The sequence below is a fragment of the Hipposideros armiger genome, unplaced genomic scaffold (genome assembly GCF_001890085.2).
Source record: "Hipposideros armiger isolate ML-2016 unplaced genomic scaffold, ASM189008v1 scaffold_1013, whole genome shotgun sequence".
NCBI lineage: Eukaryota > Metazoa > Chordata > Mammalia > Chiroptera > Hipposideridae > Hipposideros > Hipposideros armiger.
The window spans coordinates 387996-405123 of record NW_017732363.1 but is presented as its reverse complement, the minus strand read 5'-3'; the positions used below and the strand labels follow the sequence as shown (position 1 = coordinate 405123).

Here is a 17128-nt window from a genome sequence, read left to right as displayed (position 1 = left end):
TTCAGCATCTTAGCTGTGGAGGGCAGTTTCACTGGCCCTCATATGTGGGATCTGAACCGGGGCCCTCTGGCGTCCCAAGCCAGCTCTTAACCATCGCACCACTCAGCTGGCCCTAGCCTTTGTTTGAAAGTCTATTTTATCTAGTATAATTATTGTACCCCAGCTTTTTTGTGTTTTTTTTTTCCATTTTCATGAAATAACTTTTTCCATCTCTTTACTTTCACTCTGTGTGTCGTTCAATCTGAAGTGATTCTCATGCAGGCAGCATATGTAAGGGTCTTGTTTTCTTATCCACTCAGCCTTCCTATGTCTTCTCAGTGGGGCATTGAATCAATTTACATTGAAAATAATTATTCATAGACATGTAGCTATTGCCATCTTAGTATTTATAATTTTGGTTTATTTTTTCCATCTTAGAGAAGTCCCTCTAACATTCCTAGTACTGGTTTGGTGGTGATGAACTCCTTTAGCTTTTTCTTGTCTGGGAAGCTCTTTATCTGTCCTTTGATTCTAAATGATAGCTTTGCTGGGTAGAGTAATCTTGGTTGTAGGTCCTTGCTTTTCATCACTTTGAATATTTTGTGCCAATCCCTTCTGGCCTCCAAAGTTTCTGTTGAGAAATCAGCTGAAAGTCTAATGGGAGCTCCCTTGTAGGTAACTGTTTTTCTCTTGAAGCTTTTTAAGAGTTTCTCTTTGCCTTTAAGCTTTGGCATTTTAATTATGATGTGTCTTGGTGTGGGACTCTTTGGGTTCATCATGTTTAAGACTGTACTTCCTGGGCTTGTATGTGTATTTCCCTTGCGAGATTATAAAATTTTTCAGTTATTACAATATTTCTTCAAATAGATTCTCAATCCCTTGCTTTCTCTCTTCTCATTCTGTTACTTCTATGATGCAAATGTTGTTATACTTGTTGTTGTCCCACAGCTCTCTTAAACCATCCTCATTTTTTTTGGATTCTTTTTTCTTTTTGCTGTTCTGGCGTTTTCTGCTACCTTGTGTTCCAAATCACTGGTTTGAGGTAGTAGGTATCCTTTTGGGGCCCAATGACACAGTCTCCCTGGTCACCTGTACCAGGTGCTCCAGGAGTGTCCCTTGTGTGGGTTGTGTGACCTATAGTTGAGTCTTGATTGTTATTGGCATGTCAGTGGGTGGGATTAACCCTCAATCTGATTGGCTGTGAGATTTGGCCACATCCACATCTTACAGGTTGGTCTGTGGGGACTTACTCCACTGACTGGGATTTGTCCCAGAGGCCTGTTGTTGAGACCACCCTTTGGGTGTGCTGCTTGTCGGGCTAATTGGGTGGTGCCATGCTGCGGTCTGAAGCCAACCTCCAAGTGTGGGCTTCTTGGGAGTGGCTCCAGTAGAGGTCCAGGTCACCCACTCCCTGTGTCCAGCCAGGGACTACCTCGTAGGAGCTACAGAATGACCCACGGTTGATCACTGCCTGTGCTAACCCTGAAGGCACATGGGAGAGGCCACACTGTGAGCCCAGCATGACTACCAGCAATACTGAGCCTGGGGTAGATTCGCAAAAAGCCAAGACACCCAGAGGCCTGCTGCCACCTGCCAGCTCCCTTAATCTTCAGCCCCTGATAAAGCTTCATGTAGTACATGAGTTATGTGAGGCAGGGTCTCACGTAATCACCCCAGTGAGAAGAGTTGTGGTCCCCAGGTTAATGTAGATTCTGGTTTTGTGCCAATGCTGAGACTAAAGCTACTCAGAAAAGTCTCAGAGCACACCGAGGCTCATTCTCACCTGTGTGGGGTCCACGAACTCTGATAGTTTTAAAAGAAAGAGTGCAATGTGGGTGGGGCTGGCTGCTGGCTGAAAGTGTCTCTGGTATTGGGGAAGTTGGGTGGGGCAGGGTCTCAGTGAGTCAGTGGGGTAGAGCAGTGGAGCTCACCAGGTTAATCGATTCAGATTTGGCTGCAGGGGGTGAGCTCAACACAGGAAAGTTTGTGTCCACCTGCCAGCTGTGTGGGAGTAGGACCCCACACAGGGAAAATGCTGTCCTCCAGCCTTTGCCTTTCAGCTGCACACAGCAGTCTGCCCCCCACATGCCTCTGATTCACCCTGAGTCACAGTCTCCCCACTGAATCCCAAGGTGAGTGCCTGTGAACAAGTGAGTCTGTGCACAGGCAGTTTAAGAGGATACCTGGGTTTCCCACAGCCTCTCATTCTACCTGGATTGTTGGAATCCTCAATGTCTTTCACAGTCAGATGAAAGACATTGTGGGGATTCCTCTTCCAAGAACAGTACTCCAGGTTGGGGAGATAAGTGTGGGGCTGGGGTCTCTCATTCCTGTGGGGGGAACCTCCATGGCTGAGTTATCCTTCCCATTTCTCAACTGCCATTCAATGTCTGCCCCTCCTACCAGTCTCAACTTGGCTTCTTTATATTCTTATTTATAAAACTACTGTTCAGCCAGACGTCAGATGGTTCTCCAGGTTGATTTTTCTATAACTGTAATTTTAGTTATGTTCACACAAACACACACATTGTTTATCTACCCTGCCATCTTGTAACTCTCCCATTTTATATTCTTGCCAGGGATGTGTGATGGTTGCAATTTCTCCACTTCACTAACATTTGTCGTTTTCTTTTGTCCTTTATAACCATCCTAGTGAGTGTTAAATGGTCTCTCATTGTGATTTTGATTTTCATTTGCTTCATGATTCATGATGAACATCTTTTCATGTACTTGTTGGTCATTTGTATTTCTTCTTCAGAGAAATGTCAAGTCTTTTTCCTATTTTTAAAAATTGACAGTCTGTTTCTTAGAACACTTAGTTTTATAGAAAAATTGAACAGAAAATAGAAAATTCTGATATACTCGCCCACACACACAGTTTCTTTTATTATTGACATCTTGCATTGGTGTGGTACATTTGTTAAAACTGATGAACCAATATTAGTACATTTTTATTAACTAAAGTCCATAAATTACATTATGGTTTATTCTCTGTGTTGTATTGTTCTATGGGTTTTGCTAAATTCATAATGTCATGTATCCACCATTAAAGTATACAGGATTGTTTCCCTGTTCTAAAAATCTCTTGTGCTTCATCAATTCATGTTTCCCTTTCATCCTAAAACCTTGGCATTCACTGATCTTTCTGCTGTCTCTATAGTTTTGCCATACCATAATGTCAAATAGTTGGAATCATACAATATGAAGCCTTTTTATACTGTATGTAAATGTAATGTACATTTAATGTCATTCATGTATTTTCATGGTATGGCTTGTCAGAGTTTGTTTATTTATTCATACATTGAAAGAAACTTTGGTTGCTTCTAATTTGGGCAACTATGAATAAAACTAGCCTAAATATTCATGGTTAGAGTCTTGTTTTGGCATAATTTCATAATTCACTTGAATAAATTTCTAGGAGCTTCTTTTCCTATTTTTTAATTTGGTTGTTTGTCTTTTTGCTATTGAGTTGTAAGTTCTTTACATAGTCTGAATATCAGAATAACAGATATATAACTTGCAAACATTTTCTCCACTTTTGTGGGTTGTCTTTCCACTTCCTTGAAAGCATACTTTGATGCAGAAACATTTTTAATTTTAATGACGTTCAATTTATCTATTTTTTTTTAATTTTTTGCTTGTTCTTTTAGTATTATACCTAAGAAACTATTGCCAAATCCATAGTTATAAAAAATTTCCCTTAAAACTCTTCTAAGAGTTTTATGATTTCAGCTCTTACATTTCTATCTTTAATTCATTTTGAGTTAATATTTGTATATGACATATGACAAAACACCAACTTTGTTCTTTGGCATATAGATAGATATCCAGCTGTTCCAGCAACTTTTGTTGAAGGGTCTATTCTTTCCCCTTGAATGATCTTTGTACTCTTTTTGAAAATCAATTTACCATAGATGTTTGGATTTATTTTTGAACTCTCAATTCTATTCCATTTATTCACATGTTTGTTCTTATGAGAGTACCACACTATTTTGATTACTGAAGCTTTGTTTTGAAATTGGAAAGTGAGAGTTATCTAAATTTGTTCTTTTTAAATATTGTTTTGGCTATTCACAATCATTTGCAATACCACATAAATTTCAAGATAGACTTTTCCATATCTGCAAAATGGTTTTTGGATTTTGATTGAGAACATAATTAATCTGTAGATCCCATTTTGTAGTATTGCCATTTTAACAATATCAAGTCTTCCAACAAATGAACACAGGAGGTATTTATATCTACTTAGGACTTTTTAAATTTCTTTCAGCCATGTGTTTTTCTCTGTATATAAGTCTTTCACCTCCTTGTTTATATTTATTCCTGGGGATTTCTTTTTTTTGGTTTTGTTGCAAATGGAATTTTAAATTCCCCTTCATGTTATTTAGAATTGGCATAGAAACAACTGACTTTTGTGAGTTGATCATGTAATTCTACAAATGTGCTACATTCATTTATTAGTTCTAGTAGTTTTTAATGGATTCTTCATGATTTTCTATACATAGGATTATGTCACCCACAAATATGATAGTTATAATTTTACCTTTCTAATTTGGATGTGATTTATTTATTTTTCTTGCCTAAGAAAATTTCTCTAGTTAGACTTTTCTATACAATGTTGAAATAAGTGGCCAAATCAGCATTTCTTGTCTTGCTCCTGATCTTGTGCGGAATGTTTTTAGCATTTCATCATAAAGTATGATGTCAGCTGTGTGTTTTTCACAAATGCCGTTTATCATAGTGAAGAAATTTTCTTCTATTTTAATCTTTCAATAGGAATTAAATGTTGTCAAATACTTTTTATTCATCATTTTAGATGATTATATGAGTTTTCCTTCCATTTTATTAAAGTGATGTATTATATCAATTGCTTTTCATATGTTGAATTACCCTTGCATTCCCTGGATAAAATCCACCTGTTCATAGTGTACATATTTTTAATATGACGGTGAATTTGGTATGCAAATACTATGTTGATGATTAGTGCATATGTAATTATAAAAAGTATTGGTCTGTAATTTTTTCCTTGTGGTGTCTTTGTCTGGCTTTGTTATCAGGATAATGCTGACCTCATACAATAAGTTAGAAATTGTTCCCTTATCAATTTTTTGGAAAAATTTTTCAAGTACTATTGTTAATTACTTTCTAAATGTTTGGTAAAATTTACCAGTAAGGTCATCTGATCCCGGAGTTTTCTTTTTTGGAATTCAAAAAAAATTATTGATGCAATCTCTTGGTATAGGTCTGTTCAGATTTTCAATTTTTTCTTGTGCCAGTTTTGGTAATTTTTACATTTCTAGAAATGTTTCCAGTTTATCGATAGTAGTTTATCTAATACATTGTTATACAATTGTTCATAGTATTCTCTTATCAACTCTTGTATTTATGTGAAGCTCAATAATAACACTCACACTTTTATTTCTGATTTGTTATATGTGTCTTCTCTATATTTTTTATTCAGTATAGTTAAAGGATGATCAGTTTTGTTGATCTTTTCAAAGTACCAACTTTTGGTTTTGTTGATTCTTTTTATTGTTTTTCTACCCTTTACTTTATGTATCTCCACTCTGATTTTTATTAATTTCTTGCTTCTGCAAGCTTTGGGTTTAGTTTGATCTCTTCTTTCTTGTTCCCAAAGTATACAGATACATAATTGATTTGTGATCTTTCTTCTTTTTTAATATAAGCATTTACATCTGTAAAATTTCCCTCTGAACACTGCTTTCACTGCATATCATAAATATGTTGTATGTGCTTTTAAAAATGATTAAATTTACTTTTTAGATCAGTTTTATGTTTATAGAGAAATTGAGCAGAAAGTATGTGCTTCCATATACTCCCTCTCCTTCTCATATAGTTACCCCTATTATTATTGTCGTCTATGAGTGTGGTGAATGTGTTAAAATTAAAAAAAAAACAATATTAATACATTATTATTAACAAAAGTCCATAATTTACATTAGGATTCACTCTTCTATGGGTTTTGACAATTGCATGATTTTATGTACCTCTCAGTACGGTATCATATGTAGTAGTTTTATGGCCCTAAATTTTTATTTTATGGATGTAGCAAAGATGTTTATCCATTTAATTGTTCAGTGACCTCTTGGTTGTTTCCAAATTTTAGCAATTATGAATAAATATGGTATAAATCTTCATTATCATGTATTTGTGTGGATGTAAGTTTTCAACTCATTTGGGTAAATATTTAAGATGCACAATTACTGGATTGTATGGTAATACTATTTTTGAATTTATAAGAAACTGCCAAACTGTCTTCCTACATGTAAGGAGCAGTTTTGATTCGCATCAGCAATGAATGAGACATCTTATAACTTGACATCCTCACCAGTGTTTAGTAATGTCAGTGTTTTGGGTTTTCACAATTCTAATAGGTATGTCGCAGCGTTTGATTGTTTTAATTGGCAAATCCCTAATGACATATGATGCTGATCATCTTTTCATATGCATATTTGTCATCTCTATTAGTGAGGTGTCTATTCAGATATTTTGCTTACTTTTTAATTGAATTGTTTGATTTCATTTTAGTTTTTGAGTTTTAAGTGTTTTAGTATGTTCTGGAAATAAATTTTTTATGATATGTGTTTGGGAATTATTTTATCACAGTATGTGACTTCCTTTTTTAGCTTTTTTAAAAGACAATATTTCACAAAGAAAAAGTTTTTAATTTTAAACAATGCCAATATATCAATTATTTCTTTTTTTAGGCTATTTTTTTATTATTAGTTTCAGGTGTACAAAACAACATAGTAATTAGATATTTACAAACCTCACAAAGTGATAACCCCAAGAAGCCTACTACGCATCTGACACTCTACATAGCTATTACAATACCATTAACTATATTCCTATGCTGTACTTTACATCCCATGACTATGAATTTTTAAGTTATAGTTGACAATCAATATTATTTTATATTAGTTTCAGGTGTACTACAGAGTGGGTAGGCATTTGTATGATTTATGAAGTGATTCTTCTGTTAAGTTGAGTGACCATCTAATACAATACATAGTTTTAAAAATATTCTTGACTATATTCCCCATACTGTATTTTGCATCCCTGTAACTATTTTGTAACTACAAATTTGTACATCCTAATCCCTTCAACTTTCTCACCCATTCCCCAACACCCCTCCCTTCTAGCAATCACCAGTTCTCTGTATCTATAAGTCTATTTCCATTTTTGTTGGTTCATTTATATTGTTGTGTTTTTTTTGTTTTGTTTTTTTATGCAAGAGTCGAACCGGCAACCTTGCTGTTAAGAGCACATGCTCTATCCACTGAGCCATCTGGACGGCAACTCAGCTCAAGGTGCCGAGTTCAGTACCAGCCACAGGTGGACATAGCCCACCATCAAACAGGCAATGTTGTGATTAGGAGTACGTGCTCTCACCAGCTGAGCCATCCTGCCACGTGTTGGCAGTTCAGCGGCAGCTCAGCCCAGGAGCAGCTCGGGTGAAGCTCACTGGCCCATGTGGGAATCAATCCAGCTACCCGAGCTCATGCTCTTAAGCAATCTCTTAACGAACTGAGCCACTTGGCTGGCCCGCTATATTCTTTAGATTCCACATACAGTGAGATCATATGGTATTTGTTTTTCTCCATCTGACTTATTTCGTTTAGCATAATACACTCTAAGCCCATCCATGTTGTTGCAAATGAAGATTTCATTAGTGTTCATAGCAGAGTAACACTCTACTGTATATATGTACCACATTTTCTTTATCCAGTAGTCTATTGATGGACATTTCAGTTGTTTCATATCTTGGCTATTGTGAATAGAGCTGTAGAAAACATAGGGGTGTATATATCCTTTAGAATTATTGTTTTGGATTTCTTTGGATAAATACTCAAGAGTGGAATTGCTGGATCATAACATAGTTCTATTTTTCAGTTTTTGAAGAACCTCCATACTGTTTTCTGTAACGGCTTCACCAATTTGCAATCCCACTAACAGGACACAAGGGTTCCTTTTTCTCCACATCCTTGTCAACACTTGTTTGTTTCTTACTTGATGAAGGTCACTCTGACTGGCATGAAGTGATAATCTCATTGTGGTTTTTATTTGCCTTTCTCTGGTGATTAGTGATGTTGAGCATCTTTTTATATGTCTATTGGCGATCTGTATGTCCTCTTTGGAGAAATGTCTATTCAGGTCCTCTACCCATTTGTTGATTAGACTTTTTATTTTTTTGTTATTGAATTGTATGAGTTTTTAAAAACTTTGGACATTGAGCCCTTATCAGATGTATCATTAGCAAGTACCTTCTCCCATTCAGTAGGATATCTTTCATTTTTTGTTGGTTTCCTATGTTGTGCAAGAACATTTTAGTTTGATGTAGTCCTATTTATTTATTTTTTTCTTTTGCATCTCTTGCCCAAGAAGATATATCAGTAAAAATGTTACTAAGGGCAATGTCTGAGTTTACTTCCTATATTTTCTTCTAGGGGTTTTGTGGTTTAGGGTCATACATTGAAGTTTTTAATCTATTTTGAGTTATTCTTGTATATCGAGTAAGAAGGTAGTCCAGTTTCTTTTTTTTTTTTGCATCTGTCTGTCTAGTTTTCCCAGCACCATTTATTGAATAGACTGTCTTTAGCCCCAATGTATGTTCTTGTTTCCTTTGTCATAGATTAAATGACCATATAGGCGTGGATTTATTTCTGGACTCTCTATTGTATTCCATTGATCTCTGTGTCATTTATGCAAATATCATGCTGTTTTGATTACTATGGCCTTGTAGTATAAATTGATATCAGGTAGCGTGATATATTCAGCTTTGTTCTTCTTTCTCAGGATTGCCATGGCTATTCAGGTCTTCTATGGTTTTATATAAATTTTAGAGCTATTCTAGTTCTGTGAATATTTGCAATTGGTATTTTGATTGGAATTGCATTCAATCTATATATTGCATTGGATAGTGTGGACATTTTAACTGTATTAATTATTCCTATCCATGAACATGGTATAAGCTTCCATTTATTTGTATCTACTTTAATTTCTCTCTTCAATGTGATAATTTTCTGAGTACTTTTACTGCTTTGATTAAATTTATGCCTAGGTGGGGTTTTTTTTATGCATTTGTAATGGGATTATTTTCTTAACTTCCCTTTCTGATGGTTTGTGTATAAACTATATTACTGGTGTATAAAATGCAACTGATTTCTGAATATTAATTTTATATCTGGCTACTTTTGTAAATTCAATTATCAGTTCTAGTATTTTTTTGGTTGAATCCTTGGGGTTCTCTGTGTATAGTATCGAGTCATCTACAAAAGCACTGTTTTGCTTCATCCCCAAATGTTTGATTAGTTACATTTTCATATTTATTTATTTCAAAATATTTTAAAAATTCCTCTTCAGACCCTTTTTTGACCCATATGTTATTTATCAGTGTGTTGTTTCATCTTCAAATATTTTGGAGTTTCCCATCTATCTTTTATTATGGATTACTGCTTTAGTTCCTATGTGGTCAGAGGGCAAACTTTGTATGCTTTTCTTAAATATTAAATTTATTGGGGTGACATTGGTTAATAAATTTATATTGGTTTCAAGTGTACAATTTTATAATACATCATCTCTATATTGCATTGTGTGTTCACTACTCAAAGTCAAATCTCCTTCTGTTACCGTATATTTAACCTCCTTTACCCTTTTCTACCTCTCCCCCTCCCTGGCTTTCTATTCTTTTAAATTTGTTAAGGTGTATTTTATGGCACAGACTGTTGTGTATCTTGGTAAGTGTTCCGTGTAAGTTTGAGAAAAATATTTATTCTGCTGTTATTGAATGAAGTATTCTATAAATGTCAATTAGGTCTGATTGATTTATGGTACAGTTCAGTTTAACTATATCCTTACCGATTATCTGCCTGCTGGATCTGTCAATTAATGATAGTAGGACATGTTGAAATCTCCAGCTATAATAGAGGATTTTTTTTATTTCTCCTTGCAGCTCTGTCAGTTCTTGCCTCACATATTTTATAGTCTCTGTTAAGCACATACACATAAAAGATTGTTATGTTTTCTTGGAGAATAAAATTCTTTCATTGATATGAGGGCCCCTATTAATCCCCAGTAAAATCCCTTGCTTTGAAATCTGCCTTGTCTAAAATTAATGTAGTTATTGCAGCTTTCTTTTGATTAGTGTTGCTAGCATGATATATCTTTCTCCATTCTTTAATTTTTAATCTCTCTGTTTTTATATTGAATGGGAGTTTCTTCTAGACAACATATGGTTAAGTTCCTTTTTATAAGAGTTCCACTCTGACAGTATCCTTCTTTTAATTGTTGTATTTAGACCATTCACATTAAAATGATTATTGATATAATTGAATTAATAGCCACAATATTAATGTTTTTCCACTCATTGACCTTGTTCTAGTTTCTTTTTTGTATTCCATTATTTTTCTGTCTTCTCTGAATTAACAGATTGTTTTATGTGATTCTCTTATCTCTCTCTTTTGCTTAGCATATAAATTATACTGCTTTAAAGTAATTTTTAGTGGTGGCCCTGAAATTTTTAATATATGACTAATCAAAATCCACTTTCACATAACACTATACTGCTTTGTGTGTAGTTCAGGTAACTTATAACAAATTATTCTCAATTCTTCCCTCTCATCCCTTATTACATTGTTTTCATTCATTTCACTTTTCCATAACATATAATCACCCAGTATATTTTTGCTATTTTTTTAAGAAGCTGTTAACTGTTAGGTCAATTAAGAGTAAGTAAAATGAAATATTTTATTTCTTTTCTAACGCTCTTTCTTTCTGTATGTAGGTCAGAGTTCCTAACCTATATTATTTTTCTTTCCTCTACAGAAATTTAAACTCTCTTGCAAACGATGTCTACTAGTGACAATTCCCTCAATTTTTACTTGTCTAAGAAAATCTTTATTTCTCCTGCACTTTTGAAGGATACTTTTAAATGTTCCTAAAAGTCTTCAGCTGTGGATTCTGATCCTGAGAAGCTGTGATTCTCTGTATTTGCATTAATTCCATTTTGAGTGACAATAGTTTGCCCTGTGACTTCAAATCTTATATTAATCTAAGAAGAGCTGTTGATTTTCAGTTTTTCACCTTTTTTCTTGTCATGAGGACTGGAGTGGCAATTTTTGAAGTGACAAGCTCTTTATGTGTTGGACTACTGTGTTTTTGTTTTCCTTTATCTCAAATGATTTTCTAATTCGCCTTGTGATTATTTCTTTGACCCTGTGGTTATTTAAGAACATGTTTCTCATTCTTCATATTTGAATGCTCCAGTTTTCCTTCTTTTATTTATTTCTAGCTTCATTTAATTGTGGTCAAAGAAAAAAAACTTTGTATTATTGAAATCTTAGAAAATTTATTAAGATTTGTTTTTTATTCTAACTTATAGTCTATCTGGACAATGTTTCATGTACACTTGAGATGAATGTGTATTCTACTCTCATTTTATGGAATGTTTTATAGATGTCTATGAGATATAGATGGTGTACAGCATTGTTCAAAGCCTCTATTTCTTTATCGATCTGTCCATTATTTAAAGTATGGTATTGAAGTCTCTATTATTGTAGAACTCTCTGTTTCTTTCCTTGACTCTGTCGATGTTTGCTTTATATATTTTGAGAGTCTGTTTTACTCTGGGGATTATAAGTAACACCCTAAATTCATGAAAATCTAATTTGAAGTGATACCAATTTAACAAATAAAAACTCTGGCTTTATAGACCTAGGTATCTCTCTACTACATACTGAATTGTGTTACCCCTAACTTTATATGTTGAAACCTTAACCCCTCAATGTGACTATATATGGAAATAGGGTTTTGGGAGGTAATAAAGGTTAAATTAAGTCATATGGGTGGGGTCTTATAAGCTTGATAACCTTATAAAAATATGAGGATGATCTATCTCTCTCTCTCTCTCTCTCTCATCTCTCTCTCTCTCTCTCTCTCTCTCTCTCTCTATATATATATATATATATATATATATATATATATATATATAATTTCTTTCATTCTTTCTTTCTTTCTCTCTGATTGTGCTCAGGGGAAAAGTCATGGTAGGACTGCAGTGAGAAAGTGGCCATCTGAAGACAAGACAGTGTGAGCCCTCACCATAAGCTGAAACTTGCTTGACCTTAATCTTGGACTTCCAGCCTCTATAACTGTGGGAAATAAATCTTGGTTGTTTAAGCTACCCAGTCTATGTTTTTTTCCTTATAGAATCTCAAGCAGACTAATACACCCCCTTGATGTTGGTACTGTCACAAATACATCTTTTATACATTCTGTGCACACTAACCTGGATTTATAATAGTTTTATATTCTTGTGTTTTTAAATCACATAGGAAACAAAAAAGAAATTGCAAACAAAAAGTAAAATGATACTAGTTTTGTATTTACCTATGTAGTAACAATCATTCATATTCTTTATTTCTTCATATGGCAGTGCTTTATAGCCTACTGCCCTTACTTTTGAACCTGAATGAACCCTATTAGCATTTTTCTAAATTTATGTAGACATTATTGACATATAACACATGTAAGTTTAAGGCATACAACATGATGATTTGATACATGTATATATTGCAAGATGACGATCATAACAAGGTTAGTTAACACCATCGCCTCAATTACCATTTTTTTGGTTGTGAACATTTAAGATCTACTTTTCAAACCACTGTCTGCATTGTTATATAATACAGCATTATTAATTGTATTCTTTATTCTATACATTAGATCCCCTGAACTTATTCATCTTGTAACTAGAAGTTTGCACACTTTGACCAATATTCTCCTATTTTCCCTAACCCTCCATTTCTGGCAATTATCATTCTACTCTCTATTTCTAAGACTTCATTTTTTTTAGATGCCACATATAAATAAGACAATATTTGTCTTTCTCTGTCTGACTTATTTTACTTAGCATAATACACTCAAATTCTATCAATGTTGTTGTAAATGGCAGAATAACTAACTTTCTTATGGCTGAACAATATCCCATTTACAACAAAATCAAAACTAATGAAATACTGAAAAATAAATTTAATTGAGAAGGTAAATGATCTTTCACAGAAAATTACAAGACTCTGATGAAAGAAATTGAAGAAGACACAAATAAATTGAAAGATATCTTGTGATCATGGATCAGAAGAATGAATATTGTTAAAATGTCCATACTACCAAAGGCTTCTATAGATTCAATGCAATCTCTATCAAAATTCCAAAGTAATTTTTCACAGAAATAAAAGAAGTTTAAAAAAAACTTAAAATTAGTATGAAACCACAAAAGACCCCAAATAACCAATTTAATTCTGAGAAAGAACAAAGCTGGAGACATCACAATTCCTGATTTCTAACCTTATTACAAACTGTTGTAATCAAGCAGTGTGATACACTTATAAAAACAGACACTTAAACCGAAAGAAAGAATTGAGAGCCCAGAAAAAACCCACATATACATGGTCAATTAATACTTAATAAAGGAACCAAGAATACTAAAAGGTGAAAGATAGTCTCTTCAATAAATCATGCTGTCAAAACTGGATATTCATATGCAAGAGAATGAAGTTAGACTCATATCTTACACTACTCACAACAATTAACTTAAAATGGGCTAAAGATATATATTTAAAACCCCAAACTATAAAACAACTAGAAGAAAAAAGAGAGGATAAGCTCCTTGACATTGGTCTTGGCAATGATATTTTGGCTATGACACTAAAAGTGCAAGCAAAAAAAGCAAAACTATACAAGTGAGACTATATCAAAGTAAAAAGTTTCTGCACAGCAAAAGAAACAGACAACAAAATGAAAAGCAACCTATGGAATGGGGAAAAAATATTTGCATACTATCTATCTGTTAAGGGGTTAACATCCAAAATATACAAGAAAGACATACAACTCAAATAGCCAAAAAACACTCTGATTTAAAAATGGGAAGAGGACTTGAACAGACCTTTTTCTAAAGAAGACATTGAAATGGCCTACAAGTACATTGAAAAGCTCAGTAATCATAAGGGAAATGCAAATCAAAACCACAATGAGATATCACCTCACATGCCTCTGAATGGTTGTTATAAAAAAGAAAAGTGAGAAGTGTTGGCTAGGCTGTGGAGAAAAGGGAACCCTTGTGTACTATTCTTGGGAATGTAAATTGGTACAACCACTATGTCCAACAGTATAGAGGTTCCTCAAAAATTCAAAGTAGAACTACCATATGATTCCAACAATTCCACTTCTGGATGTATATCTGAAGGAAGTGAAATCACTCCCTCAAAGAGATATTTGCATTCCCATGCTCATTGCAGCATTATTCAGAACAGCCATGATATGAAAACAAGCTAAGTTTCTATTGAATGGACGAATGAATAAAGAAAACGTGGTATTTACATACAATGGAATATTAATCACTCATTAGCATTTTTGTAGGGAAGATTTATTAGCTGTGAATTTCCTCAATTAGTTTACCTTTTAACATTTTAATTTATTTTTCATTTTTTTTTAAGATTTTTTTATTGGGGAATTGGGGGGATGGGAACAGTGCTGGGGAATTGGGGAAAGGGGAACAGACAAGTCGCTGTCGTTTTGTTCTTCAATCTAGTTGTGGAGGACGTTGCTTCACTGGCCCAAGTTGGCACCATCATTGCGCTCTTCTCTGGCGAGGCAGATCAGTCGCCGGCTTCTGGACGGCCGCTCACTGCGGCTGCTGGCCGCTCACGCTGGCTGCTGGCCACACACAGTAGCCCATGGCAATGCACTGCCACAGGGACTGCAGCCCACGCCGTTGCCGGCGACTCATGGCAGCCCAGCTCCAGGTTGAGCTGTTGTTCAGCATCTTAGCTGTAGAGGGCAGTGTCACTGGCCCTCATATGTGGGATCCGAACCGGGGCCCTCTGGCATCCCAAGCGAGTTCTTAACCATCGCGCCACTCGCCCGGCCCTCTTTTTCATTTTTGAAGGATAGTTTTTCCAGATATTGAATTCTTTTTTTTTTCTTTTTTTAGTTTACTAGATACTGTGCTTTTAATAGTTCAACAAATGGTAATACTTGATAATCAAGAGTAAATTAATAGGCTAACATTTAAAAATGTGTACTTTAATAAGTATAAAGTATATAAACAATTAGATAAGCTTGTGGAGAAGCTGACCAACATACATAAATTAGGAGATACAAATGTCTATCTAAATTTTCTATATTTTCTTTACAGAATATTTATTAAAGTTGTTTAATGTACAATTTCTCATTTTTTATTTCGGAAGTCCTTTATTGTAAAGAATAGTCTTTACAAACAGCAGCCACATTGCCAGTGATTATTCTGGACCTCCACGTTGGATAAATTCCATTTCTTCTTGAGACACAAGTTTCCTTCTGTATTTCTGAGGTAATGTTTTTATTATTTCTGCTGTGTCTAGTGGACCCTGATGCATCAGCCAATCTGGTGATTTACTTCCCTTAGAATGCTGTGAAATTGAGCGAGATGGTAGTTCTGCTGATCTCAAAACTTCTGATACATTGGGCTTAGGATTGTCTCTTCTGTCAGGGAACCTGATTAATGGAGTATGTGGCTTGACTACCTGAATGACCCTACTAGCAGACGCCATCTTGCTGCCCATCATGACCCCCGAGAAGGCCAGATATTGAATTCTTGTTTGACAGGTCTTTTATTTTCTTCTCTTTCTTTTCTTTTCTTTTAGCACTTTAAATATGTCATCTCACTGTTTTCTGGACTTCATGTTTTCTGATGAGAAATTGGCTGTGAATTTTGTAGAGGACAATGTGTACATGAAAAATAAGTTCACTCTTAATGCTTTCAAGGTTCTCTGTCTTTGGCTTTTGACAATTTGCTAAAATCTGTCTTAATGTGGATTTCTTTGATTTTATTTTACTTGGAGTTAGTTGAACTTCTTGGATATGCAGATTTATTAATTTTATAAAATTTGAAAAGTTTTTAGTCTTCAAATATTTGTTCTTCTCTCTTCTCTCTCTCTCTCCTGTTATTTATATTGGTATGATTTATAATGTCTCACAGATCTCTGAGGCTCTGTTCATTTTTCTTCATTCTCTTTTCTTTCTTTTTTTTCTGCTCCTCAGACTTGATAATTTCAATTTTCTTATCTTCAAATTTGGTAATTCAATCTTTTGCCAGATTAGATTTTCTTTTGAAGTGCTTACTAATTTTTTTTTGTTTCAGCTGTTGTACTTTTCTGCTTCTGAATTTATATTTGATTTTTTAAAAGTAATCGTTACCTCTTTATTGGTATTCTCTATTTGGTGAAACATTGTTCACAGTTCCTTTAGTTCTTTTATCCTGGTTTCCCTTAACTTCTTCAGTATATTTAAGATGTTGATATAAATATTTTTCTAGTACATCCAATGTCTGGACTTCTTCAGGGACAGTATCTGTTCATTTCTTTTTGTTTTCCTGTGAATGAGCCATGCTTTATTTGAATGCCTTATAACTTTTATTTGAAAACTAGACATATTAAATATTATAATGTGGTAACTCTGGAAATCAAATTCTCTCTTTTTCCAGAGTCTGCTGTTGTTGCTTGTTGAAGGTTGCAATCATCCATTTGTTTAGTGACTTTCACTAATTTTTCTTGAAAAGTCTGTTTTCCATCATGGTGGTCACTGAAGTCTCTATTCTATTATTTCAGTGGTCAGGGACATGAGAGAAAATTCTTAAATGCTTTCATATATATATATTGGGTTGTCAGAAAAGTTATGATGTATTTTTTCTGTTTTTCATTGCAAAAATGCGTCATAACTTTTCCAACAACCATACACACACACACACACACACACACACACACACACACACACAGAGTGCTGGACATTCCAATGCTTAGACAGGCTTCCTACAACTCTCCTGCAGTCTTCACCTCATCCCCACATAGAACCCAGTGATCAGCCATAGGTATAAGCTTAGGCTCTTCTCAGATATTTTCTGAGCACATACCTGGCCTTGAGCAAAAGCATTGTACTACAGATTCCCTGATATATGAAGGAGCCCTTCAAAACCTAGGCTTTTTGGTCTGCCTGTTGCTTTCTCTGTCTCCCATCTCGTATACCAGGCATATTCAGATAGTACATATCTAAATATTTTCAACAGGTGCCACCCAGAAATTTTCTACATCGCTAA

General features: G+C 34.4%; 1 protein-coding gene across 1 annotated transcript; it reads right to left on the bottom strand.

Annotated features, from left to right (window-relative positions):
- Positions 1-14992: 14992 nt before the first annotated feature.
- KGD4 (alpha-ketoglutarate dehydrogenase subunit 4) lies at positions 14993-15610 on the bottom strand. Its single transcript, XM_019631565.1, has one exon. It carries the CDS (start codon positions 15600-15602, stop codon positions 15297-15299), a length of 306 nt encoding a protein of 101 aa, XP_019487110.1. The 5' UTR covers positions 15603-15610; the 3' UTR covers positions 14993-15296.
- Positions 15611-17128: the final 1518 nt, after the last annotated feature.

Coding starts and splice junctions, on each gene's coding strand:
- KGD4 (XM_019631565.1), bottom strand. CDS start 15,602: ATGATGGGCAGCAAGATGGCGTCTGCTAGTAGGGTCATTCAGGTAGTC.